The 18,990-nt window shown below is 28.5% G+C and overlaps 2 protein-coding genes across 2 annotated transcripts; both read left to right on the top strand.

The window, feature by feature from the left end:
- Nucleotides 1-9,049: 9,049 nt before the first annotated feature.
- On the top strand, nt 9,050-9,719 carry LOC125833862 (extensin-like; the record flags this gene model as incomplete). Its single annotated transcript, XM_049513020.1, has 2 exons — nt 9,050-9,255; nt 9,580-9,719. Coding segments are annotated over exons 1-2 (315 nt in total), but the record flags the coding sequence as incomplete, so codon positions are not given.
- Nucleotides 9,720-9,723: 4 nt separating this feature from the next.
- LOC125833995 (extensin-like) lies at nt 9,724-10,853 on the top strand (the record flags this gene model as incomplete). Its single annotated transcript, XM_049513169.1, has 2 exons — nt 9,724-10,435; nt 10,564-10,853. A coding segment is annotated over one exon (693 nt), but the record flags the coding sequence as incomplete, so codon positions are not given.
- Nucleotides 10,854-18,990: the final 8,137 nt, after the last annotated feature.

Here is an 18,990-nt window from a genome sequence, read left to right as displayed (position 1 = left end):
GGTAATTAATATAAACTTAAACTTTCAAAATCATATGACTAAAATGCAATGCAATAATAAGTTGCACAATTTCTTCATGTAAAACATCAATATAAAAACTTCTGTTGTCTACTTCTTATTTGGTTATCTTCTACTATATGTTCTCATTCACAATATTATATTCTTATGCAGGAAAAGCAAATGTTGAGCTGAAAGGAAGGCATTTTCTATTTTCTATAGGCAATGATAAAAGAAGAAAATTAAATTATAGTAAACAATAATCCCCACAGATGGCGAAGTTCTTTTGTAGCTTCATGTTATCTAAGTTAGTGATATTGTTTTTGTACTCTATTTTTATATTTTACTTTTATGTATTTGTGTATGTTTGTTCGATCTTCTTGCTAAATGCGGAGATTATGAGATGAATAAAATAAGTTATTACTATATGTTTTACCCTTCTCCGTTGCATTTAAACACTATAAATCGCAATAATTAATTTATTGAGATATAAAAAATATTTGAAGATTTGTGATTTAAAAGAATAATTTTGAATCATTGAAATAGTAATAGGCCCATGTAAACTGGAGCTTATAATTTAGAGAGTAAGTTTAAGGTGGTGCCGCCCAATTTTTGCATGGGAAGGGCAGTAACATGTGATTCTATTACTTATGTTTTATATTGTATTGGATTATATTATTTTGATTTTGGATTTTTAATTTTTTGTCATTTCATAATATTATATCATGGCATTCATTAATTATCTATCTCTTTTACAACAAGTGTGATCAACATTGCAACATTCATACATATACAAGTATCATAATGAAGCAAGAACAAGCATACATCACACAATCATAGAATCACAATCATCACCTACCTCGAAACAATCAATATAATATGGGAATCAATAAGCAATCATTAATTACTCGGATTACTAACAATTCTATGAACCCTAGATCAAACTCATGATCCCAATTATCCAATTTAAGGTTGTTTTCACCATAGATTCTATAACAAAACTCTCCCCCATCAATATTCACCCATTCTATTACGTTTGACGGATCGAAAAACAGATTCAGGGAGTGAAAAATTTACCTTTAGCCTCAAGAATGGTGAAAAACGAGTATGAGTCGCCTGGGGGTCGTTCCCTAGCTCTAAAAGTTGTGCATAATGAGGTCGTTTAGGGGTTTATTAACGACTTTAATTCGCGTCGGGACCGCCACAACGGCCACCAACCCACTACAGCGTCCCCGCCAGAGCGGCAAAACCCAGCGCCAAAGTGGCATTCTCGAACCAGTGAGTTATTTAAAGAATTCCAAAATTTCCATTTCACAACACACCTCTAACCCACGACGCTCAGTAAATACGCTTTACACTAAGATCGATTTCGGGAGTTCAACTCTCCCGAATTCAATTCCGTAAAGTCGTATGGATTTCTTAACGAGTTATCTAACTACTCATGTAATCAAAATCATAAATGATTCACCCGATTGTTACCAGATTTCCCTACACCTCAATGACTCAGATTTTGTCCAAATCTGGACAAGGTTGGGAAAATCTAAATACTACGAAAAAGTTTTTCGGCCCCAAATTTTCCCCGTTGACTTTTCTATAACGACGGAAACAAATCGTTACAATATGTCAAATAAACAGGACAAGTAAAATATACGAATGGATCATTGGGTGTAGGAAGCGCTTCTTCCGAATAAGGTCCTATGCGGCATAAATTCAAAATAATTGAATTACAAAACAGATACAGAACACTAGGTGTGAAACAAAAACAAAAAAAAAGGTGGGCGTATTATTTATATTAATAATAAAAAAAAGTTACTCCCTAGACGTCAACGTATGCTAGACTGACCAATAGATTAAGAAAATAATATTATCAAAAATGTCAATAGTAAAGTGGCAAAAAATTAATGGTGAAAAGGAGAGGGTAACTGCATGCTGTCGTATATATCTTTTAATTTATTTTTAAAAAAAAGAAAAAAAAAACTGCTTGCTGTCATACAACTTTGCAAAAATGATTGCTGAAATTAAATATGATTAGTATTTATATATAATCAAAACGTTTGGTAATCCTTTGTTCAATTTAGATGGCACGTTGAAAATTTATGATTTATATTTTTAATTTTTAATAGTAAATTCAGACATAAAAATCTTAAATTTAAAAATATATATTAAATATTCAATAAATATTTTTCAAATGACTCTCAAAATTTCGATTGTGTTACATTATTAATTGAAACATATACGGATTAGGGAGTAAGTAACTAGAGTCCAGATTGTTACTTTTTTTCTTACAATGCTAGCTTTAATTCTAACTTCTCTTTTAAAATTGTAAAATTTAAAATATTTTAATTTATATTTTAGCTACTCTTATTTTTATTTAACACTATAAAATTTAAAATTCATCTTTACTATCTAAAATCAAAATCGAACAAATTGTAATTGAGTGGATTAACAAATACTAGTTTAGAGTACGCCCACGATATTAATAAAGTTGGTCCTCTTTGGCACCCCAAAAAGAGGACCAATTGAGTGAATTTAGTAATTAATTTTAATATCTTCGAAATAATTTTAAATATCTAAAAACTAGAAACAAAAATTTACTACAAATTACTATTTTATAGTATGACTAATAATGCAAGTCTTTGAAATAATAGACTTAAAGTCTTTTGATGAAATTTTTATTTGTCAAAAGAAATATTCAATTAAGATACTTGTGAATTTCCATATGGAAAATCAAAATGCTACAAGCACATCAATGAATATAAAGGAGAAATTAGTAAGAAGGATGAAGTTGATAAAATTGAAATTTCCTCCCTATCTTACCCCTAATATATATATATATATATATATATTTTATTTTATTTTTATTTTTATTTTATTTTTTTTGAAAAAGTGATTAATTTTTAAGAAAATTTCAAAAGTTTAATTGGATACTTGATAATGTATCTCACTCTACCAGACTGGATATCCTATTTGTTGTAAATCTTTGTCTAAATTTATGCATTAGGCTACTGAAATATATTTGAAAGGAGCAAAAAAGTTATAACTTTAATTATGTTATTAATTATTGACACAACTGAAATAAGTCAAATCAGAAAGAGGAAAATTAAATCAAATCAAATTTATTTTGATTTGAATTGGGTTACAACACTTTTTCAATATCAATAATCGAAAAATTCAAATTGAATAGTACTTTAAAAATCAAATGCACACCCTAGACCTTAACTGCAGTCACTCTCTTTCTCTCTCCTTCCCTCTATTCTACGAAACCACATTTTATCTAAAATTAAAATTAACAATTTTTTTCAATATTTAAAATCTTGATATTATTCTATTTCTAAATTTCTAAAACGTTTTTTTTTTTAATCGTTTTTTATCATTTTGTTGTAACAATCTTCATTCATCATGGATGGAGTTGAAGGAAATAGTGGCTAAAAATGGAAAAGAATAAGAAGAAATAAATAAAAATTAGCTAAATCAGTTTTTCACACACAGTCAACAAGTGAATCAGACTCATTATGTCATGTCAGTAAAAAGTATCAAAATAATACACTGAATCCGAATTGTGACATATAAGTCCTTACCTAAGATGTTTAAAATCAACAAATCTTAATTAAGATATCTAAATGAAATTAATATCAACAATTTAGGTAGCCATTAATGAATTCAACCTAAAAATTAAGTTGAGTGGATCAAATACCATTATGGGCAAGAATCTGATCTCAATAATGCATGATAAAGTAAATAATATATAGTACTTAATAAGTTACTATTATCTACATAATTTTCCATTATGGTAACAGAAAAAAGTTATTTTTCCTCAAGTGTTTATGAAAGTGACTTTGCAGAATATTATATAGGTGAAAAGGATATTATAACAGTAGAATATCTATTAACTTCTAATTCAAGAAAATGACAATTATGACTTCACAAAAAGTTTAGGGAAATAGTATAATGTCGACAAAATTACGCTGGATAGCACTACTCTATTGTAGGACTTATTTAGCCACCATTTAATTAATATATATAATAATTAGAGAAGACGGAGATTTTGAGTTCTAAGTCACCAAAAAATCATACTATAAAAAGGTATTAAGCATGTCATACGTAAGAGGACGTATCGTTTTTCAATTTATATGTTTGGCCAAATTTTTAAAATCAAACTTATTTTAAAAAGTTTTTTTTTTAATATTGCTTTTTTAAAAAAATTATTTTGGCGAGAAGTATTTGTGTTTGACCAATAAATTTAGAGAACATTTTTGAGAAGCAATTAATGTTTGGCCAAACAAATAATGTATTTTTTTCTCAAAGACGATATTTTTCAAAAAATTGCGTTTAGACAAAAGCTACTTCTTTTTAGCAATTACTAATAACTTACAATTTTTTTAAAAAAAATACACAAAACACTGCCAACTAGGTTTGAACTCTAGGTGGCTGCTACCTACACTCTATTGAAGCACTTCACCAGCGAACCATCTGGAAATTTATGTTAGGTGTATTATCGTATAATATATATACAAATTATTTATTTTGTATGATAAATAAGTAGATATATTGATTAAAATTTACTGATAAAATAGTATCAGATGACACCCCTTATCGTAAGGTGTGTTCACCCCTGCTTACCTATGTCGATTCAGATTAGTTGAGCTAGTATGATTAAATATAGAATAATTAAACTAAGTAATTTCCATGTCAACTCTTGTTTTTATATTTGTATACTATCATATTCTAATTTTAAATCAGAAAATACTAATTTAGGATCAAAGGCAACTAATTAACTTTTTAAAAACAAAAATAAAATAAGTAATAATTAACAAAAAAAGACGAGTGGTTTTAAATAAAGTTAGGGGATCTTGGAATTGCTTTCCAAGTGGGAGGTAAACGCGTAGAAATTGACGTGCATAACATGCAAAAAAAATAATAAAGTAGGTGAGATTTGGACTCTTATTTTTATAAACAAAAAAAAAACAAAAGAGAAGCTACGGACTCATATTTAACGACTTTGCTTTTCCATCTTATATCATATATATATGTCTATTAGAGTCTGATTAATTTAAATTCGTGTTACGTAGGGATTTATTTGGCGAGAAAATCACTTTTTATAAGAATTTTTCTATAATCAGGCCTTGAACTCGAAACTCTGATTAAGAAAAAAATAGTATTAGTTATTGTACCGCATTCTTTGATAATGATATTTAACCACTTGTAAAATCATACTTCTTCCTTTAAAGAAATATCCAAAAGGCACATTGCAATTGCATAGCTCAGCCACTTGACTATATAACGCGGGATTCCTTTGCTTTGTTGTATATGTCTTTTTATTTTTATTTTATTTGAATCTATAATTGTGATGATTGAATTTGAATCACTTTACATGTATATATAATTAGTTATCGATTATGAGCCTAATAATATTAACTTTATATTTATATTTAATTTAAGTCGTAAGAACAATTTACAATTAGTTATAAAATGTAATAGTACATCATCAATAACATCAAAATAATTGGAAAGTTTGATCAAACCATAATTGTTTTTCGAAAGAGTTTTCTTAATTTATTGATCAAATAAAAATTGTTTTTACCAAAATTATTACTTTTAAAACATTTTTCATGATAAGTTAATTTTGAAAGTTTGGTCAAATAGGTTATTGGACAAAGATGTGTTAATGAATAGTGTCACGTATGGTCTCATGAGATTATTTTATCTCACATTTTATATAAGATATAATTCCACCATTTTAATATAAATGATGAGATGAAATAATTCCGTAATTCGATAAAATCTCAAAACAAACATGAGATAAAGTTACCCAAATTTTGTCCCGAAATTAACTAACCAATACCTCAAACAAAATACAATAAATAAAGTTCATATCAAATTTTATCTCAAAACTATCATTTTTATCCCACGTACCAATAGAAACTTTTATGTGTGGTTAATATATATAATGCACGTAACTGAATTTTCCTAGGCCACCACATATAATTTCTAACTCTCAATTAAGATGATTGAATATTATTGCATGAATTCACACATTGCATTTGGTGATGGATTTAGCTAGTCTTTAGTAGTGGATGAAAATCCCAATGTCTTCTACCTATATATTCCCTCCGTTCAGATTTATTTATCAAATTTTAATTTGATATATTTATTAAGAAAATAATTTTTGATATGTTGAATTTATTATTTTACCTATGTTAGTTGATAGAGTCCCAAACATATTTACTCATTACATTTTTCAAAGACATTAATTCACTCAATGTTAATAAATTAAAAGTAGAAAACAAAATTATCATTTTTTTTAATCTATCAAAAATAACAAATAAAAATAAAATTAATTAGAAAAATATTTCACAAGTGAATTTGAACGGAGGAAGTATTATATGTTTCAACCTATGTCACAGAAGTACAATATAAAGGCCGCCATGGTACTTTTTATCCACCAACTTTAAAGGTGTATGGTTGGTAAGAAATGAGTTATAATATAGTTTACTGGTTCGGTGAATTTAGAGTTGTGGTTCAAAACATATGTTTATTATAAAAAAAATATATGGAATTATATTTAATTTTATGCAATAATAATTATCATTGTTTTGTGCAGTTTCATTTTAGATTATGAGGAACAAATTCTCATTTTCCACACACTTACGCTCTCACTTTATCACTAATCGTAGATGAAATTGTTTTTTTAATCAGAGATTTCAGATTTAAGTCCTATAAAAAAATATTGATAGGATAGCTTCTTTTTCGAAAGGAATTCTATACGGTACAAATCTAAAATTGTTAAAATCTAATGTGAATATCAGACACGCACGGAAAGAGAAAAAAACATTAAAACTTTCACTTTTTTACTTTTGAAAATTTCAAGACAATCACATCAACGTCAATAGTTAAGACTATTCTAATTAAATCGAATAGTATTGAGACTTTAAAGAGTTAGTTATTGCTTTAAATGTATTTTTCTACCTCCACGTAGGATAATTTTGACTGAAAATCCTCTTCGATTGAAAATATTTAATGCCGTATATCAATTGTACTACGTTTCTATGGTTAAGACCATATAATATTTTATTCATATGTTAAATTTCAAACTTAATTAGGTATAACGTAATTTCAAAGGTTTACTGTAAGGACATAATCAAATAGTTATAATTTTATTAAAAGAAAGTTGGAATAGGTCTGCCACTTATAATGTTGAAATTTTATGTCGTCGAAGAAAATAAGATCTAACTCATTTTGCATTTTCACATAAAGTAAGAAAATAAATCTCGAGCTTAACTCAATTTTAAAAAATTGGCTTAAGATATAAAGATTGTCTAAACGATATTAAAGAGACCGTTCATTTCTTAAAGGGTGAATTTAGAACTCTTCACATAACTGATCATCTGGTGGGTGATCAATTATTTAATATGAGATTTCAATATTAAAATAAAAATTGAGATCAGTTATTTTAGGGCTTACTCAACCCTCAAAATTAGCTCTAGAAATAAAAACTATTCAGGTCAAACAAAAAACAATTACCCATCTTTTAAAGAATTGATGTGAGACTCTTCAAAAGAATTGAAATCTGAGCACATAAAAATTTCCAAAATATATTAAATGAACTTTTTTTCTTTTCACAAAATAAGAAAGTTCATTACATAAGGGGAAAGAAAAGAAAGCACAACGGAACCCACATTTACAGTGTATTCGATATGAATAAAAATATTTTTTATGAAAAATATTTTTTTTAAAATAAGTAGTTTTTTATTTATATTATGCTATTTGATAGGTATATAAAAAAATATTATTTTAAAAATATTTGTATATAATCTATGATAAATAATTAATATAGAAGATGGGGTAGAGGGTGGGGGGTTTTGGGGATGGGCAAAGGATGTGGTAAAATTACAATCACTTGTAAAAAAAGATTTTTCTTATTTCTATTAAGGAAATCATTTTCTTTATTTTTAAATATTTTATTTTATTTTTTTTGAGAAAATATTTTTTCGAAATATTTCACTAATGAACCTTTATCGTATTTGTGTGATAGATCCCCACAATGTATACTTGTAGTATTTATTTTATAATATAAGTATATTAATGATATGATCCTCTTTACTTACTTTATTTGTGAGAAAATGTATACATGTGTAATAACTAAAGTTTCACATGCTTTCTACTTTTCTTCTAGAACAATGATATATTGATTATTTTATTTATTCTCTGGTGGACTAAGATTAACGAAACTAAGGAAAAAGTCCTCAAACCACGGCTAGATTCATATCATATATTGGAATGGTCCCATTATTATCTTGTCTACAATTATTATTTCTGAATTTCTACTATAATTTCAAGTTGATATATGAATTTATAATTAAGTATTTATAAATATTTAATAATTTTTTAATATATACATTGAGTAAAAACATATTGGAAATAACCTCTTTATCTTCGCGAGTTAGTGATAAGATGCGTACATGTACTCTATATATCCTTCCAGACTTTGTTGAGTGAATTTTACTGAATATGTTATTATTATGTTGTTATTGTTGTTGTTCACTGAATATGAATATAGATAAAAAGTTATTAGATTTCCGTGAATTCATATATTGTACACTGACTCCGTCATTAAATCCCACCATCCCAAATAACTATTACGTGAAAATGACATTCGAAATTAACATGCACGTAAAAATGGGTTTGAATAATGAAAATGAAGTTGATTGGATAACAAGAAATTGAAGTCATTTTTCATTATTTGAAATAAATAAATAAAATGAGAAAATATAAGCATGCACACAAATTATCAAAGTTATATAAGAACACTTGTGAAGACACAAATTAATAAGTGTTTAATTGTGAATACAAAAATTAATAAGTTTTTAATTTTTTGCCTCAACAGCTAATAGAATATTCTCCTAAGGCCAGGTCCAGTTTCATTTATTTTATTTTAGTTAATAATAGAGTGACAGCTCAATCTACTAATAATTTTAATAAATAACCAAAATTATAATTAATTAATTAATATATTTGTGATTATAAGTGATGAGTTGAAGGCTATAAAAGCAGCGTTTGGGGAAGGGTACATTGGCACAGCAAACATGGCTAAAATAGCCTATCTTCTTACCACTCTTTTAGTGGCTTTAGTGTCACTTAGCTTCCCTTCAGAATGCAAAGCAAATTACTACTATACATCTCCACCCCCACCAACCCCAGTTTATAAGTATAAGTCTCCGCCACCACCAGTTTATAAGTACAAGTCACCACCACCACCACCTCCCGTCTATAAATCCCCACCACCACCTGTCTACAAGTACAAGTCTCCTCCACCACCACCTCCAGTTTACAAGTACAAATCTCCACCACCACCTGTCTACAAGTACAAGTCTCCTCCACCACCACCTCCAGTTTACAAGTACAAATCTCCACCACCACCTGTCTACAAGTACAAGTCTCCTCCACCACCACCTCCAGTTTACAAATACAAATCTCCACCACCACCTGTCTACAAGTACAAGTCTCCTCCACCACCACCTCCAGTTTATAAGTACAAATCTCCACCACCACCCGTATATAAGTATAAGTCTCCTCCACCACCACCTCCAGTTTACAAGTACAAATCTCCACCACCACCTGTCTATAAATACAAGTCTCCACCACCACCAACTCCGGTTTATAAGTACAAATCTCCACCACCACCAGTCTACAAGTACAAGTCTCCACCACCACCAACTCCAGTTACAAGTACAAATCTCCACCACCGCCTGTCTACAAGTACAAGTCTCCACCACCACCCGTCTACAAGTACAAGTCTCCCCCACCACCCGTCTACAAGTACAAGTCTCCCCCACCACCCGTCTACAAGTACAAGTCTCCCCCACCACCCGTCTACAAGTACAAGTCTCCCCCACCACCCGTCTACTCTACAAGTACAAGTCTCCACCACCACCCGTCTACAAGTACAAGTCTCCACCACCACCCGTCTACAAGTACAAGTCTCCACCACCACCCGTCTACAAGTACAAGTCTCCACCACCACCCGTCTACAAGTACAAGTCTCCACCACCTCCAGTCTATAAGTACAAGTCTCCACCACCACCCGTTTACAAATACAAGTCTCCACCACCTCCAGTCTACAAGTACAAATCTCCACCGCCACCTGTCTACAAGTACAAGTCTCCACCACCTCCAGTCTACAAGTACAAGTCTCCGCCACCTCCAGTCTACAAGTACAAATCTCCACCGCCACCTGTTTACAAGTACAAATCTCCTCCACCACCTCCTCCAGTTTACAAGTACAAGTCACCACCACCACCCGTTTACAAATACAAGTCACCACCACCACCCGTTTACAAATACAAATCACCCCCACCCCCAGTTCACAAGTCTCCAGCCCCTTACTATTACACTTCTCCACCTCCTCCTAGCCACTACTAGTTTCACACTGTCGAACAAGGTAATATATTTGTCACAATTTTTGCATTATTTTTCTATATATCCTACTAAGCACATTGACTATAATATTTGATTAATGAAAACCATCTTTTTCTTTCATCTAATCCATAGATTATTCAATCAATGCAGGACCAGAGGAATAAGAAGGAACACCTCCATGGGATCAGAATAAATTGAAGAGTTTTAAAGAAGTAGTAATTAAAGCCACAAAGGGACATTTATCTTATTTTGTTTTGTGTTTTGTGCCATTGACTTCACGTAGTTGTATATTTCGTGAAGTTCTTGAAATATTTATATATTGGATGCATGTAATATATATTTATTTACGTACCATAGTCGTACATGTTTATGTGCTTTTGAATTTTGACTTCTTGCATTGTATAAGTCAAAGTACTTTGTAATAATAAGATCAATAAGTTCATTGAATAGCATTGTTGTGATTTCCTTTTCCAAATTCCAAGAGATACTTCTCATTTTTATTTGCTTTCTGTTTTGGAGGAATCTAAAAGACTTTTTTGTCGAGTTAGTGCTAGGTCTTTTTTATTAATTTGAGAAATGAGAAACATAAAGAGACAAGAAAACAAAAAAATCCTAGCTGGATTTGCATTAATTAATTAAGAGAAAAGGACTAGATGCATGTTATATATATAAATACTTTATTCCTAGTGGAAAGGTTGCTCCCAATTGTAGGAATAGGATTCTCTCCTCTCCTATTTTAGAGGTGTGTAAATGTGGAATCCCCCCCCTATACAATTGCCCTAAACACTTCTATTTTTTTTTATATATATATATATTATTCCCTCCATTCATTTTAGTTATCATACAGATTAAAAATATAATTGATCCAAAATATTTTTACATGTACTTTAATTGGTTCACTTACTAAAATTATATTTTTATTGTTATTTGTCACTTTTAGTATATAAAAAGAATAATATTTTATTCTATGTATTAATTTGTTATTCCCAATATTATTTTTTAAGAACTAATATTTTTTAAAAGGATATACAAAGAATAAATATGACAAAGTAAATTAAACGGATCGAAGGTATGATTAACTACTTTGAAATTAGCATTGTCATATATGACCCTTAGAGAAGGTAATTGTCATTTATCTAGTTGAAAAGTTGTTCCTCTAACTTCTCCCAGTAACATTTGAAAGTCGTGATAAATAACTCTCTGTTCAAAATTTATAATCAGAAGTGGATACAAAATTAAAAAATGACTTTAGTCCTAAACATTTTCACTAGCAAAAAAAAACAACACAATATTATTACTTGATATGTTGTTTGGATTGTCTGAACATATCGAAGAAAAAAAATGAAACTTTAGAAAATTATTAAAGAAAATTGAAGTAGCGCCTTGGTTGGATGCTTGTGGGCTTAATGATTTTAAAAGAGATATATGGATCGTGAGATATTTTATCTTGATATTTATTATATTAGGCTACGAGATAAATTTTCATATCATTCTAAATTTGCTAGCTGGCAAACAATTGTGTCTTGGTTCAACTTCTTTTCAATTTCACTTATGAGGAGTAAAAAGACCAATACAATAAAAAGTACACAAATCGAAATTTATTTATTAATGTCGTCCCCTCCTCCAAACAAAAGAGAGTGTGTTCCAGAGAGGATTGCGTCAATTAAAACTTTATCTTTGAGAATGAGATAAAAGAAAAAGGAGGAGGATTTCAACATTTTCTTTAATATCTTTATATGAATGTCAAAACACATTTTTATTATTGAAAACATAACTATATGATCTTAATAATAGCATCATAAAATTTTTATCACATACATTTTTTTCTAGATAAGACAACATACAATCGCTAAAAAAATCATTACTCTTTTGACAGTGTGAGTCATTCTTGATAATTTAATTGTCGAAAATTAAAAGCTATTTCAATGAATACAGTGACAATTAATAGAAGCAAAACAATTTTCATTAAGCGAAATATAAGAAGATAATTTGAACCTTTTTTTTGCCTGAACTAATCTTTTTAAAAGATCACAAAACCTATTTAAATCAAAGAATTTTTCATCAACATCACGAACATCAATAATTTAACTTGCAAATTAATTTTACTAATAATTAAAGGACCAGAAGTGTTATTATCCCAAAACAAAGTTCAACAAAATATTTTTCAAAATATATTTTCTTTCTGGCTTTCACATTCCAAACAATATAAGGAAGTTTTCAATGTCTCTCGAATTTTCTATTATCATTATCTTTTTCTTTTTCTTCACAAAGAAAATTTGTAAGAAGTTATTCACCTTTAAAATGGACCATGGGAAAAGAATGTGGCCCAACCCAACAGAAAAACCTTATAAATTCTGCTTTTTAGTCTTTTTTGTAAGTCCAAAATTATTACTCCACGGTTTCAATTTATTTATCTTGATTATTAGTTGAATAGTCAGAAAATATTTTCTTTAAATATAATGTTTTTAAATATATAGATTTATTTTAAAAGTTATAAATTCTATAATTAAAAATATAATGTTTTTAAATATATAAATTTATTTTAAACGTTATAAATTCTATAATTAAATTCACATCAACTATTATTTAGTCTAATCCTCTGAATCAAGTCAAACAAATTGAAAGAAAAGAGTACTACTCATCAAATTTGTAAATTTTTTTGAAGTTTGAATAGTTTTGGAATTGTTCTGTTGTCACGCTAAGAAAAGCAGTCCAGAACCATAATCAATCAATAAAAAATATTTTTTAGTCTTGGAGTTATTCGGATTATGCTTAAAAAGAATTATATAAAAACATTATATTACTCCTTAATTAATAGCTGAAGTGAGACATAACTATATATTAGTACTCCTTGATTAGGGGCGGCTCTAATGATTTAGAAAAAGACGAGTGCCTTAGGCCCCAAATTTTGCGGGCCCCAATTTTATTTTTAGCAATAATAGATTTTTTAGAAAAAAATAATCCTTGAGTACTATTTTAAGAAAATGTAAACTTTGCGTATAACAGAAAAAATATAAAATTATTCGCTGAAGTTTTGACACATTTAGAATATTATGCGTCAAAAAAGATGTAACTAATTAGTGATTATAAATTGAATAAGAATTATTAGGAAAAAAATATATTCACCCTATTTGTATATTCGCAAACAAAATATACAAACGGGCAAGAATATACAGACGGTAGCCTCCATAGCAAATGAAACTATGACTATAAAGTGCAATTATCAAAATTATTCCTATAGAACCTTATTATATCTTATTATGTTTGTTATGTATTTCTAAAATTTTCTTCTTGTTTTTAATAATCAAAGGCTTCTGTTCAATTTTGGCTTTGGTCTACGTGTTTAAGCCGCGCCAATGTCCTTAATTAATTAATAGCTGAAGTGATGCATAACTAAATTATTATCAATCAATTAATTTCCTTCAAAATTCTCAATTCTTATAAATCATCTAGGGTTCACAAATTCTTTATCTCTATGTGTTACTTAGTAATTTGAATTATTTTTTTGACAGATTCAATCATATATAGTGCTACTTGGTCCCATATTGCATGTCTAGTACCTTACAAAAATATATGTACCAAATTACTTGTCAATACAAAATTAAGATAAGAATTAATTCAAAAGTTATCTTAAAACTTTGTTTGGATAGTTGTTATGTATTGTTTCATAGTGTATTGTATTGTATCATACTGTATTGTTTAATGAATGCAATGTTTGGATGGATTGTATCATTCTCCGTTGTTATATAATGTCACATACATAATTTGAATGACAAACCGACAAGAAAAGCAGGATACAAAGTAGCACTACTATGAAAAAGTAGAATAAAAGATGAAATATGATTATTAAATAATAAATAAAGATAAAAAGGAGAAGAAAATATAAAGGTAACGACACGATTACACCAAATCAGTCGTTACATAAAATAGGTCTTTTCGTTGTTACCTAACGATGAATTTAAATAATACGATACAATAGAATTTAAATAACAATTAAAATAGACATTGTATTTAAACTGATAATGCAACACAATACAACGGGTAACAATCATCCGAACAAGGTGTAAAACTAATTCTATTTAAATGTATAAATATTGTAAAGTTTCAAATAAATTCCTCCATTATTAATCTTGGTATTGATGGATACACATTAATAAAATGTATTAAAAACTTAAAAAGTAAATTAGTAAAAATATTTTTCTTAATTATATATTTCTAAAAGGTGAGTAAAAAAAGTGAATAATTTTATTATTTTTTTCGAAAAATTCTGAAAAAAAATAGTAAGAAATTAATAAAAAAAACAAAAATATGAAAAAATATATATATAAAATTAACACCAAAAAATTACCAATAAATCTAGTAATATGAGAAGTATGGAATAGAAAAGACAATGGAGGGGCCATAATTAATTTAATTATTTAATGAAAGAACTATTCATGAGAAATTAAAATGGTCATCAATGAGTTTTACCAACTTTTTCGTACCCATAAACATATATGGCTAAAATATGGTCAAGCCGCCGGGTCGGGGCACCACACCTCTTTAATAGTTTACTAAGGAGAAATTGACTTTCAAATTCAATTATTAACGAAAAATTACATAAATAAGATATCATAATCTCTAAAAAAATTTATCATTTAAAAAAATTATATTAAACCTCTTTCGGATATAGCTCTATCCCCTTTCGGATACATCCCTCCTCTCTCGAATACATCTCTATTCCCTCTCGGATACATCCCTCTTCTCTCGGATACATCCTTTTTCCCTCTTGAAACATCCCTCCGATTAAGTAATGTATCATTTCTAATGTATCGCACAACCAAGGAACAACGGCGTACACATGATTTTTTGTAAGCGGTGTAAATATTTAAAAATTAATAAACAATAAATAGTTGATATAATAACATTATATTAATAAAAACTATTTAAAACATACTAATAAAACGTAAGTCAAGTAAACTACTAAACTTTCCTCGGCAAGTTTTCATAATTTTAAATGTATTCATAATAGCTTCATTAGAGATAGTACTAAATATTCTAGTGCAATTGGTTTATTTTAGCCTAATTTGACTATAAATAATTGGCTTATTTTAGCCTAATTTGACTATAAATAGAAGGTTGAATGTTTGAATCCTTATAATATTAAACTTTTCTCTGAAAATGTCCCAAAAAATAAAAGATAAATTCGGCCTTACCGAGGCAAATGACCATTCCATTCGCGTTACAAACCACGAGCGAAGAAACTCAGTTATTCACGCAGTGTCATTAATGTTATTTATAGGGATGTTTTTATTTTTTCAGATTTTTTTATATATATAATACTAAAAATTTTCAATGAAGCAGTGTCAGTCGACACCCTTTGACACAGGATGGGTCCTGCCAAGGAATATATCCAAGAGTAATGAAAAATTTAAGATTTTTATAATTGGGGATAAGATATAATTACCTCCAAATATATGAGATTTTTGTAAGTTTTCCTTATATTAAAACACTCCTTTTTAAAACAAAAAAAAAAATACGAAATAAGGTGAGTAAGTTTTATCTTATATATTTGCCTTTTTGTTTCATCATTTTCTCATTCTAATTTTAGGTTTTACTTATTCAAAATTAACAGGCTCATTTTCATAAAAAGAAAAAGTAATTCAACCTACGATATCAACAAGCATATGAATGGGTTCTTCCTACAAATAGTCTAATAAATTTACTATTTATTTTTTTAACCGCTATACATAGATTATATATGATTATACACATTATATATGAATTATATATTTTCTGACTATTTTTAGTTCAACCAGTTGGATCGATAACTTATTAGGTTAATTCACTATTCCGGATTTTTTTATCTCTAGAGTGTATATATTGTTTAACTAAACATAAATAAAATAGTATGAAGTGCATCTTCCTCTCAATTTCTAAGTTGAAACACAAATTAAAAGAGTCAAACATGAAAGGCAGCTAACTTATTATATTCCCATGTATAATAATTCCAAGAAGAATGCCTAATTAAAAGACTATTAAATACAAAATTAAATCCAAAATTTTATTTTACTTGTCATTTAATTAGCGTAGAATTATCATTCAAATTAAAGTGGGGACACATTGAAATAAGCATGTAGAATATAAGATCATGATTGACAATAAGAGGGAATGTGTAATTAGATGTTGACCATCTTATATGCTTGTAGAAAAATGGACAAGTTCATCAACTCCATTAATTGAATTGAAAAAAATGACAAAAATGATTCATTATTTTATTTAGGACTAATTTTAGGAGGTAGATATATATAATAGTCTCTTAAATACATTCATACAAAGTTTTGATCCTTTAAATTTATAAATATGAAAATATTAGGTTTCCATCAAATATTTAATAAATATAAATTGTGGAAAGAATGTACAGTCAACCAACTAAACATTTGGAAAGTTGAGTCAAATCCCAAAAACTATAACATTAAAAATTACATCAAACATCATAAATAGATTTTTAAAAATAACAGATATTACAAGTGAGAAATAGCAAAATTTACACCTCTAAATATGAGTTTTCATTTATTAAAAATAAGATATATAGTTTCTGTTAAATGAATATTTGAGGAAGATAGTAAATACTCACTTTTGATAAATTTAAAATATCAAAATTAAAGAAGATATATCTAAAGAGTTATTTTGAATCTGTTCTAGACATAAGACGTCATTTTCGTGTCTATTTCTATTTATATATTTTTTTCTTCGAGTGGAGTGGAATAATGGGGAAATTTTTGAGAAAATGATTTTTAAAAGCAGTTTTGCATTTAAGGATAGGTCCAAAATAATCTCTTAAGTATGAACTAATTTAAATTTGTCAAAAGTTAATATTTTAATTTCCATCAAATACTTATCAATACAAATTATCGAGTATTTATGTTTCTACTAAAATTTGAAATTCCATGAACCAAAATTTGTTTTATGTTGATTTACTTGATTTTGTTCAAATGCTTGTTCACTTAATCTGTCATTTTGGCTAAGTTTATCTTATTTTCAATTGTTTAAGTTAATTTTTCCTCTTTCAAATGATTCAAAAACTCTTATTTACTTTTACGTAACTTTTCTCAAAAGTTAGTCAATATTTTTAGCTAAACCAATGGATAATCGTATGTTAGCGGATACTTTGAATGGTCACACTTTCTCAAATTGAAATATGACATTTTCTTTAAATTTTAAAAAGGTTTATCTATTAGAGACTTTTTAAATTCTTTTTTTTAATTTCTTAAAAATTAAGAAATTTTTAAATATTTTCTTAGTTGTTTTATACTTGGAACATTTCAAAAATAATTTTCAAAAAGCAAATCACGACACATAATAATAATTTTTCAAATAATCATGCCTGAAATTGAAATTGATAGGATAGAGATTTCATATCACTATGTTCTAAGGCAAATTTACCCATCACTTGTAATACAAGTTCATGGATCATCTAGACTGGATGAGCAACCTTTTATCTGTCCTTTGTATCAATAATAGAGTAACTTGCTACTTTCAATTAGAAAAGAAAGATCTAGAAAGGAGTTGTCTCCCTTGTTTTGATGTTGTTCTATCTTTGTATAATCTCGGTACACACTAACTAGGATGGATGAGGGGATTTCATTCCACTTTTTTGTTCATAATGAAGGGTCGCCGCAAGGCTTAATCATTGAAAAATGGGGAGTGAGGGATTTTCCCCGTCCGAGAACTCCATCTGTTTTACTTCTGGTTCAACCCAACATGAAAGGGAAGAAGAGGGTCAGCTCAAAGGTGAATCAATCATTCGATATCATTTTCCTTTTGCGACAGAATGAAAGAAAAGTAATAAAACTTGCGCTAAAGGGGGTGTTAGGTCTTCAACAGAACCATGTTCCGTTGTCAGCAAGTGCTGGTCGACAAGGCCCTTTCTATCGAGGTTAGGAAGTGGTAGGTTTGGTACAGTTCAAACTCAACACCAAGACTCCTTACAACTCGCACCTTTAAATTTGCGCCTAGCGTGTGATCACAATTCACAGTCGGTTCCTATGGCACGAAGCGGTTGATGCTGAGTTGGCCCCGACGTTCAAAAGACAATCCATCCTTATCCAAATCATAGTTAGTATCCATTATTTGATTGAGCAAATTTAATGGTTTCTTTTTTCCAATTCCCCAATGTTAATGTACTTAAACAAATCAACAACATCAATTTTCATATCCCTGACAAATTAAATTTTGGCATGCAATTATGTAATTGGGATTTCATCTCCTAAATACCTTTTTCTAAATCGTTACATAATGCCTAAACAAATCAAAATAAACCCAACATTTGAATAAACTACGTCGTACTTTAACAATTCATTAAATGTAAACAATGCTGCTATTTCACACACGATATTATTACTACATATATACTAATAATAACATATATTGTTTGTGACATTAAGGAGCACAAATCACAACTAAAAAGCTGAACTCCTATTTTTGGAGTCATAAAACTATATATGATGATACAACATAAATATCATTGAAACTTGAGCCTATATTCTAGGCAATAGATGAAACACTAATATCATTATTACATATTCCTACTATACA

Source organism: Solanum verrucosum, unplaced genomic scaffold, assembly GCF_900185275.1.
Source record: "Solanum verrucosum unplaced genomic scaffold, falcon-dt-bn FXZP01000108.1, whole genome shotgun sequence".
NCBI classification, from domain to species: Eukaryota; Viridiplantae; Streptophyta; class Magnoliopsida; order Solanales; family Solanaceae; genus Solanum; species Solanum verrucosum.
Note: the sequence above shows the minus strand (reverse complement) of the source record. Positions and strands in the feature narration are given on the sequence as shown.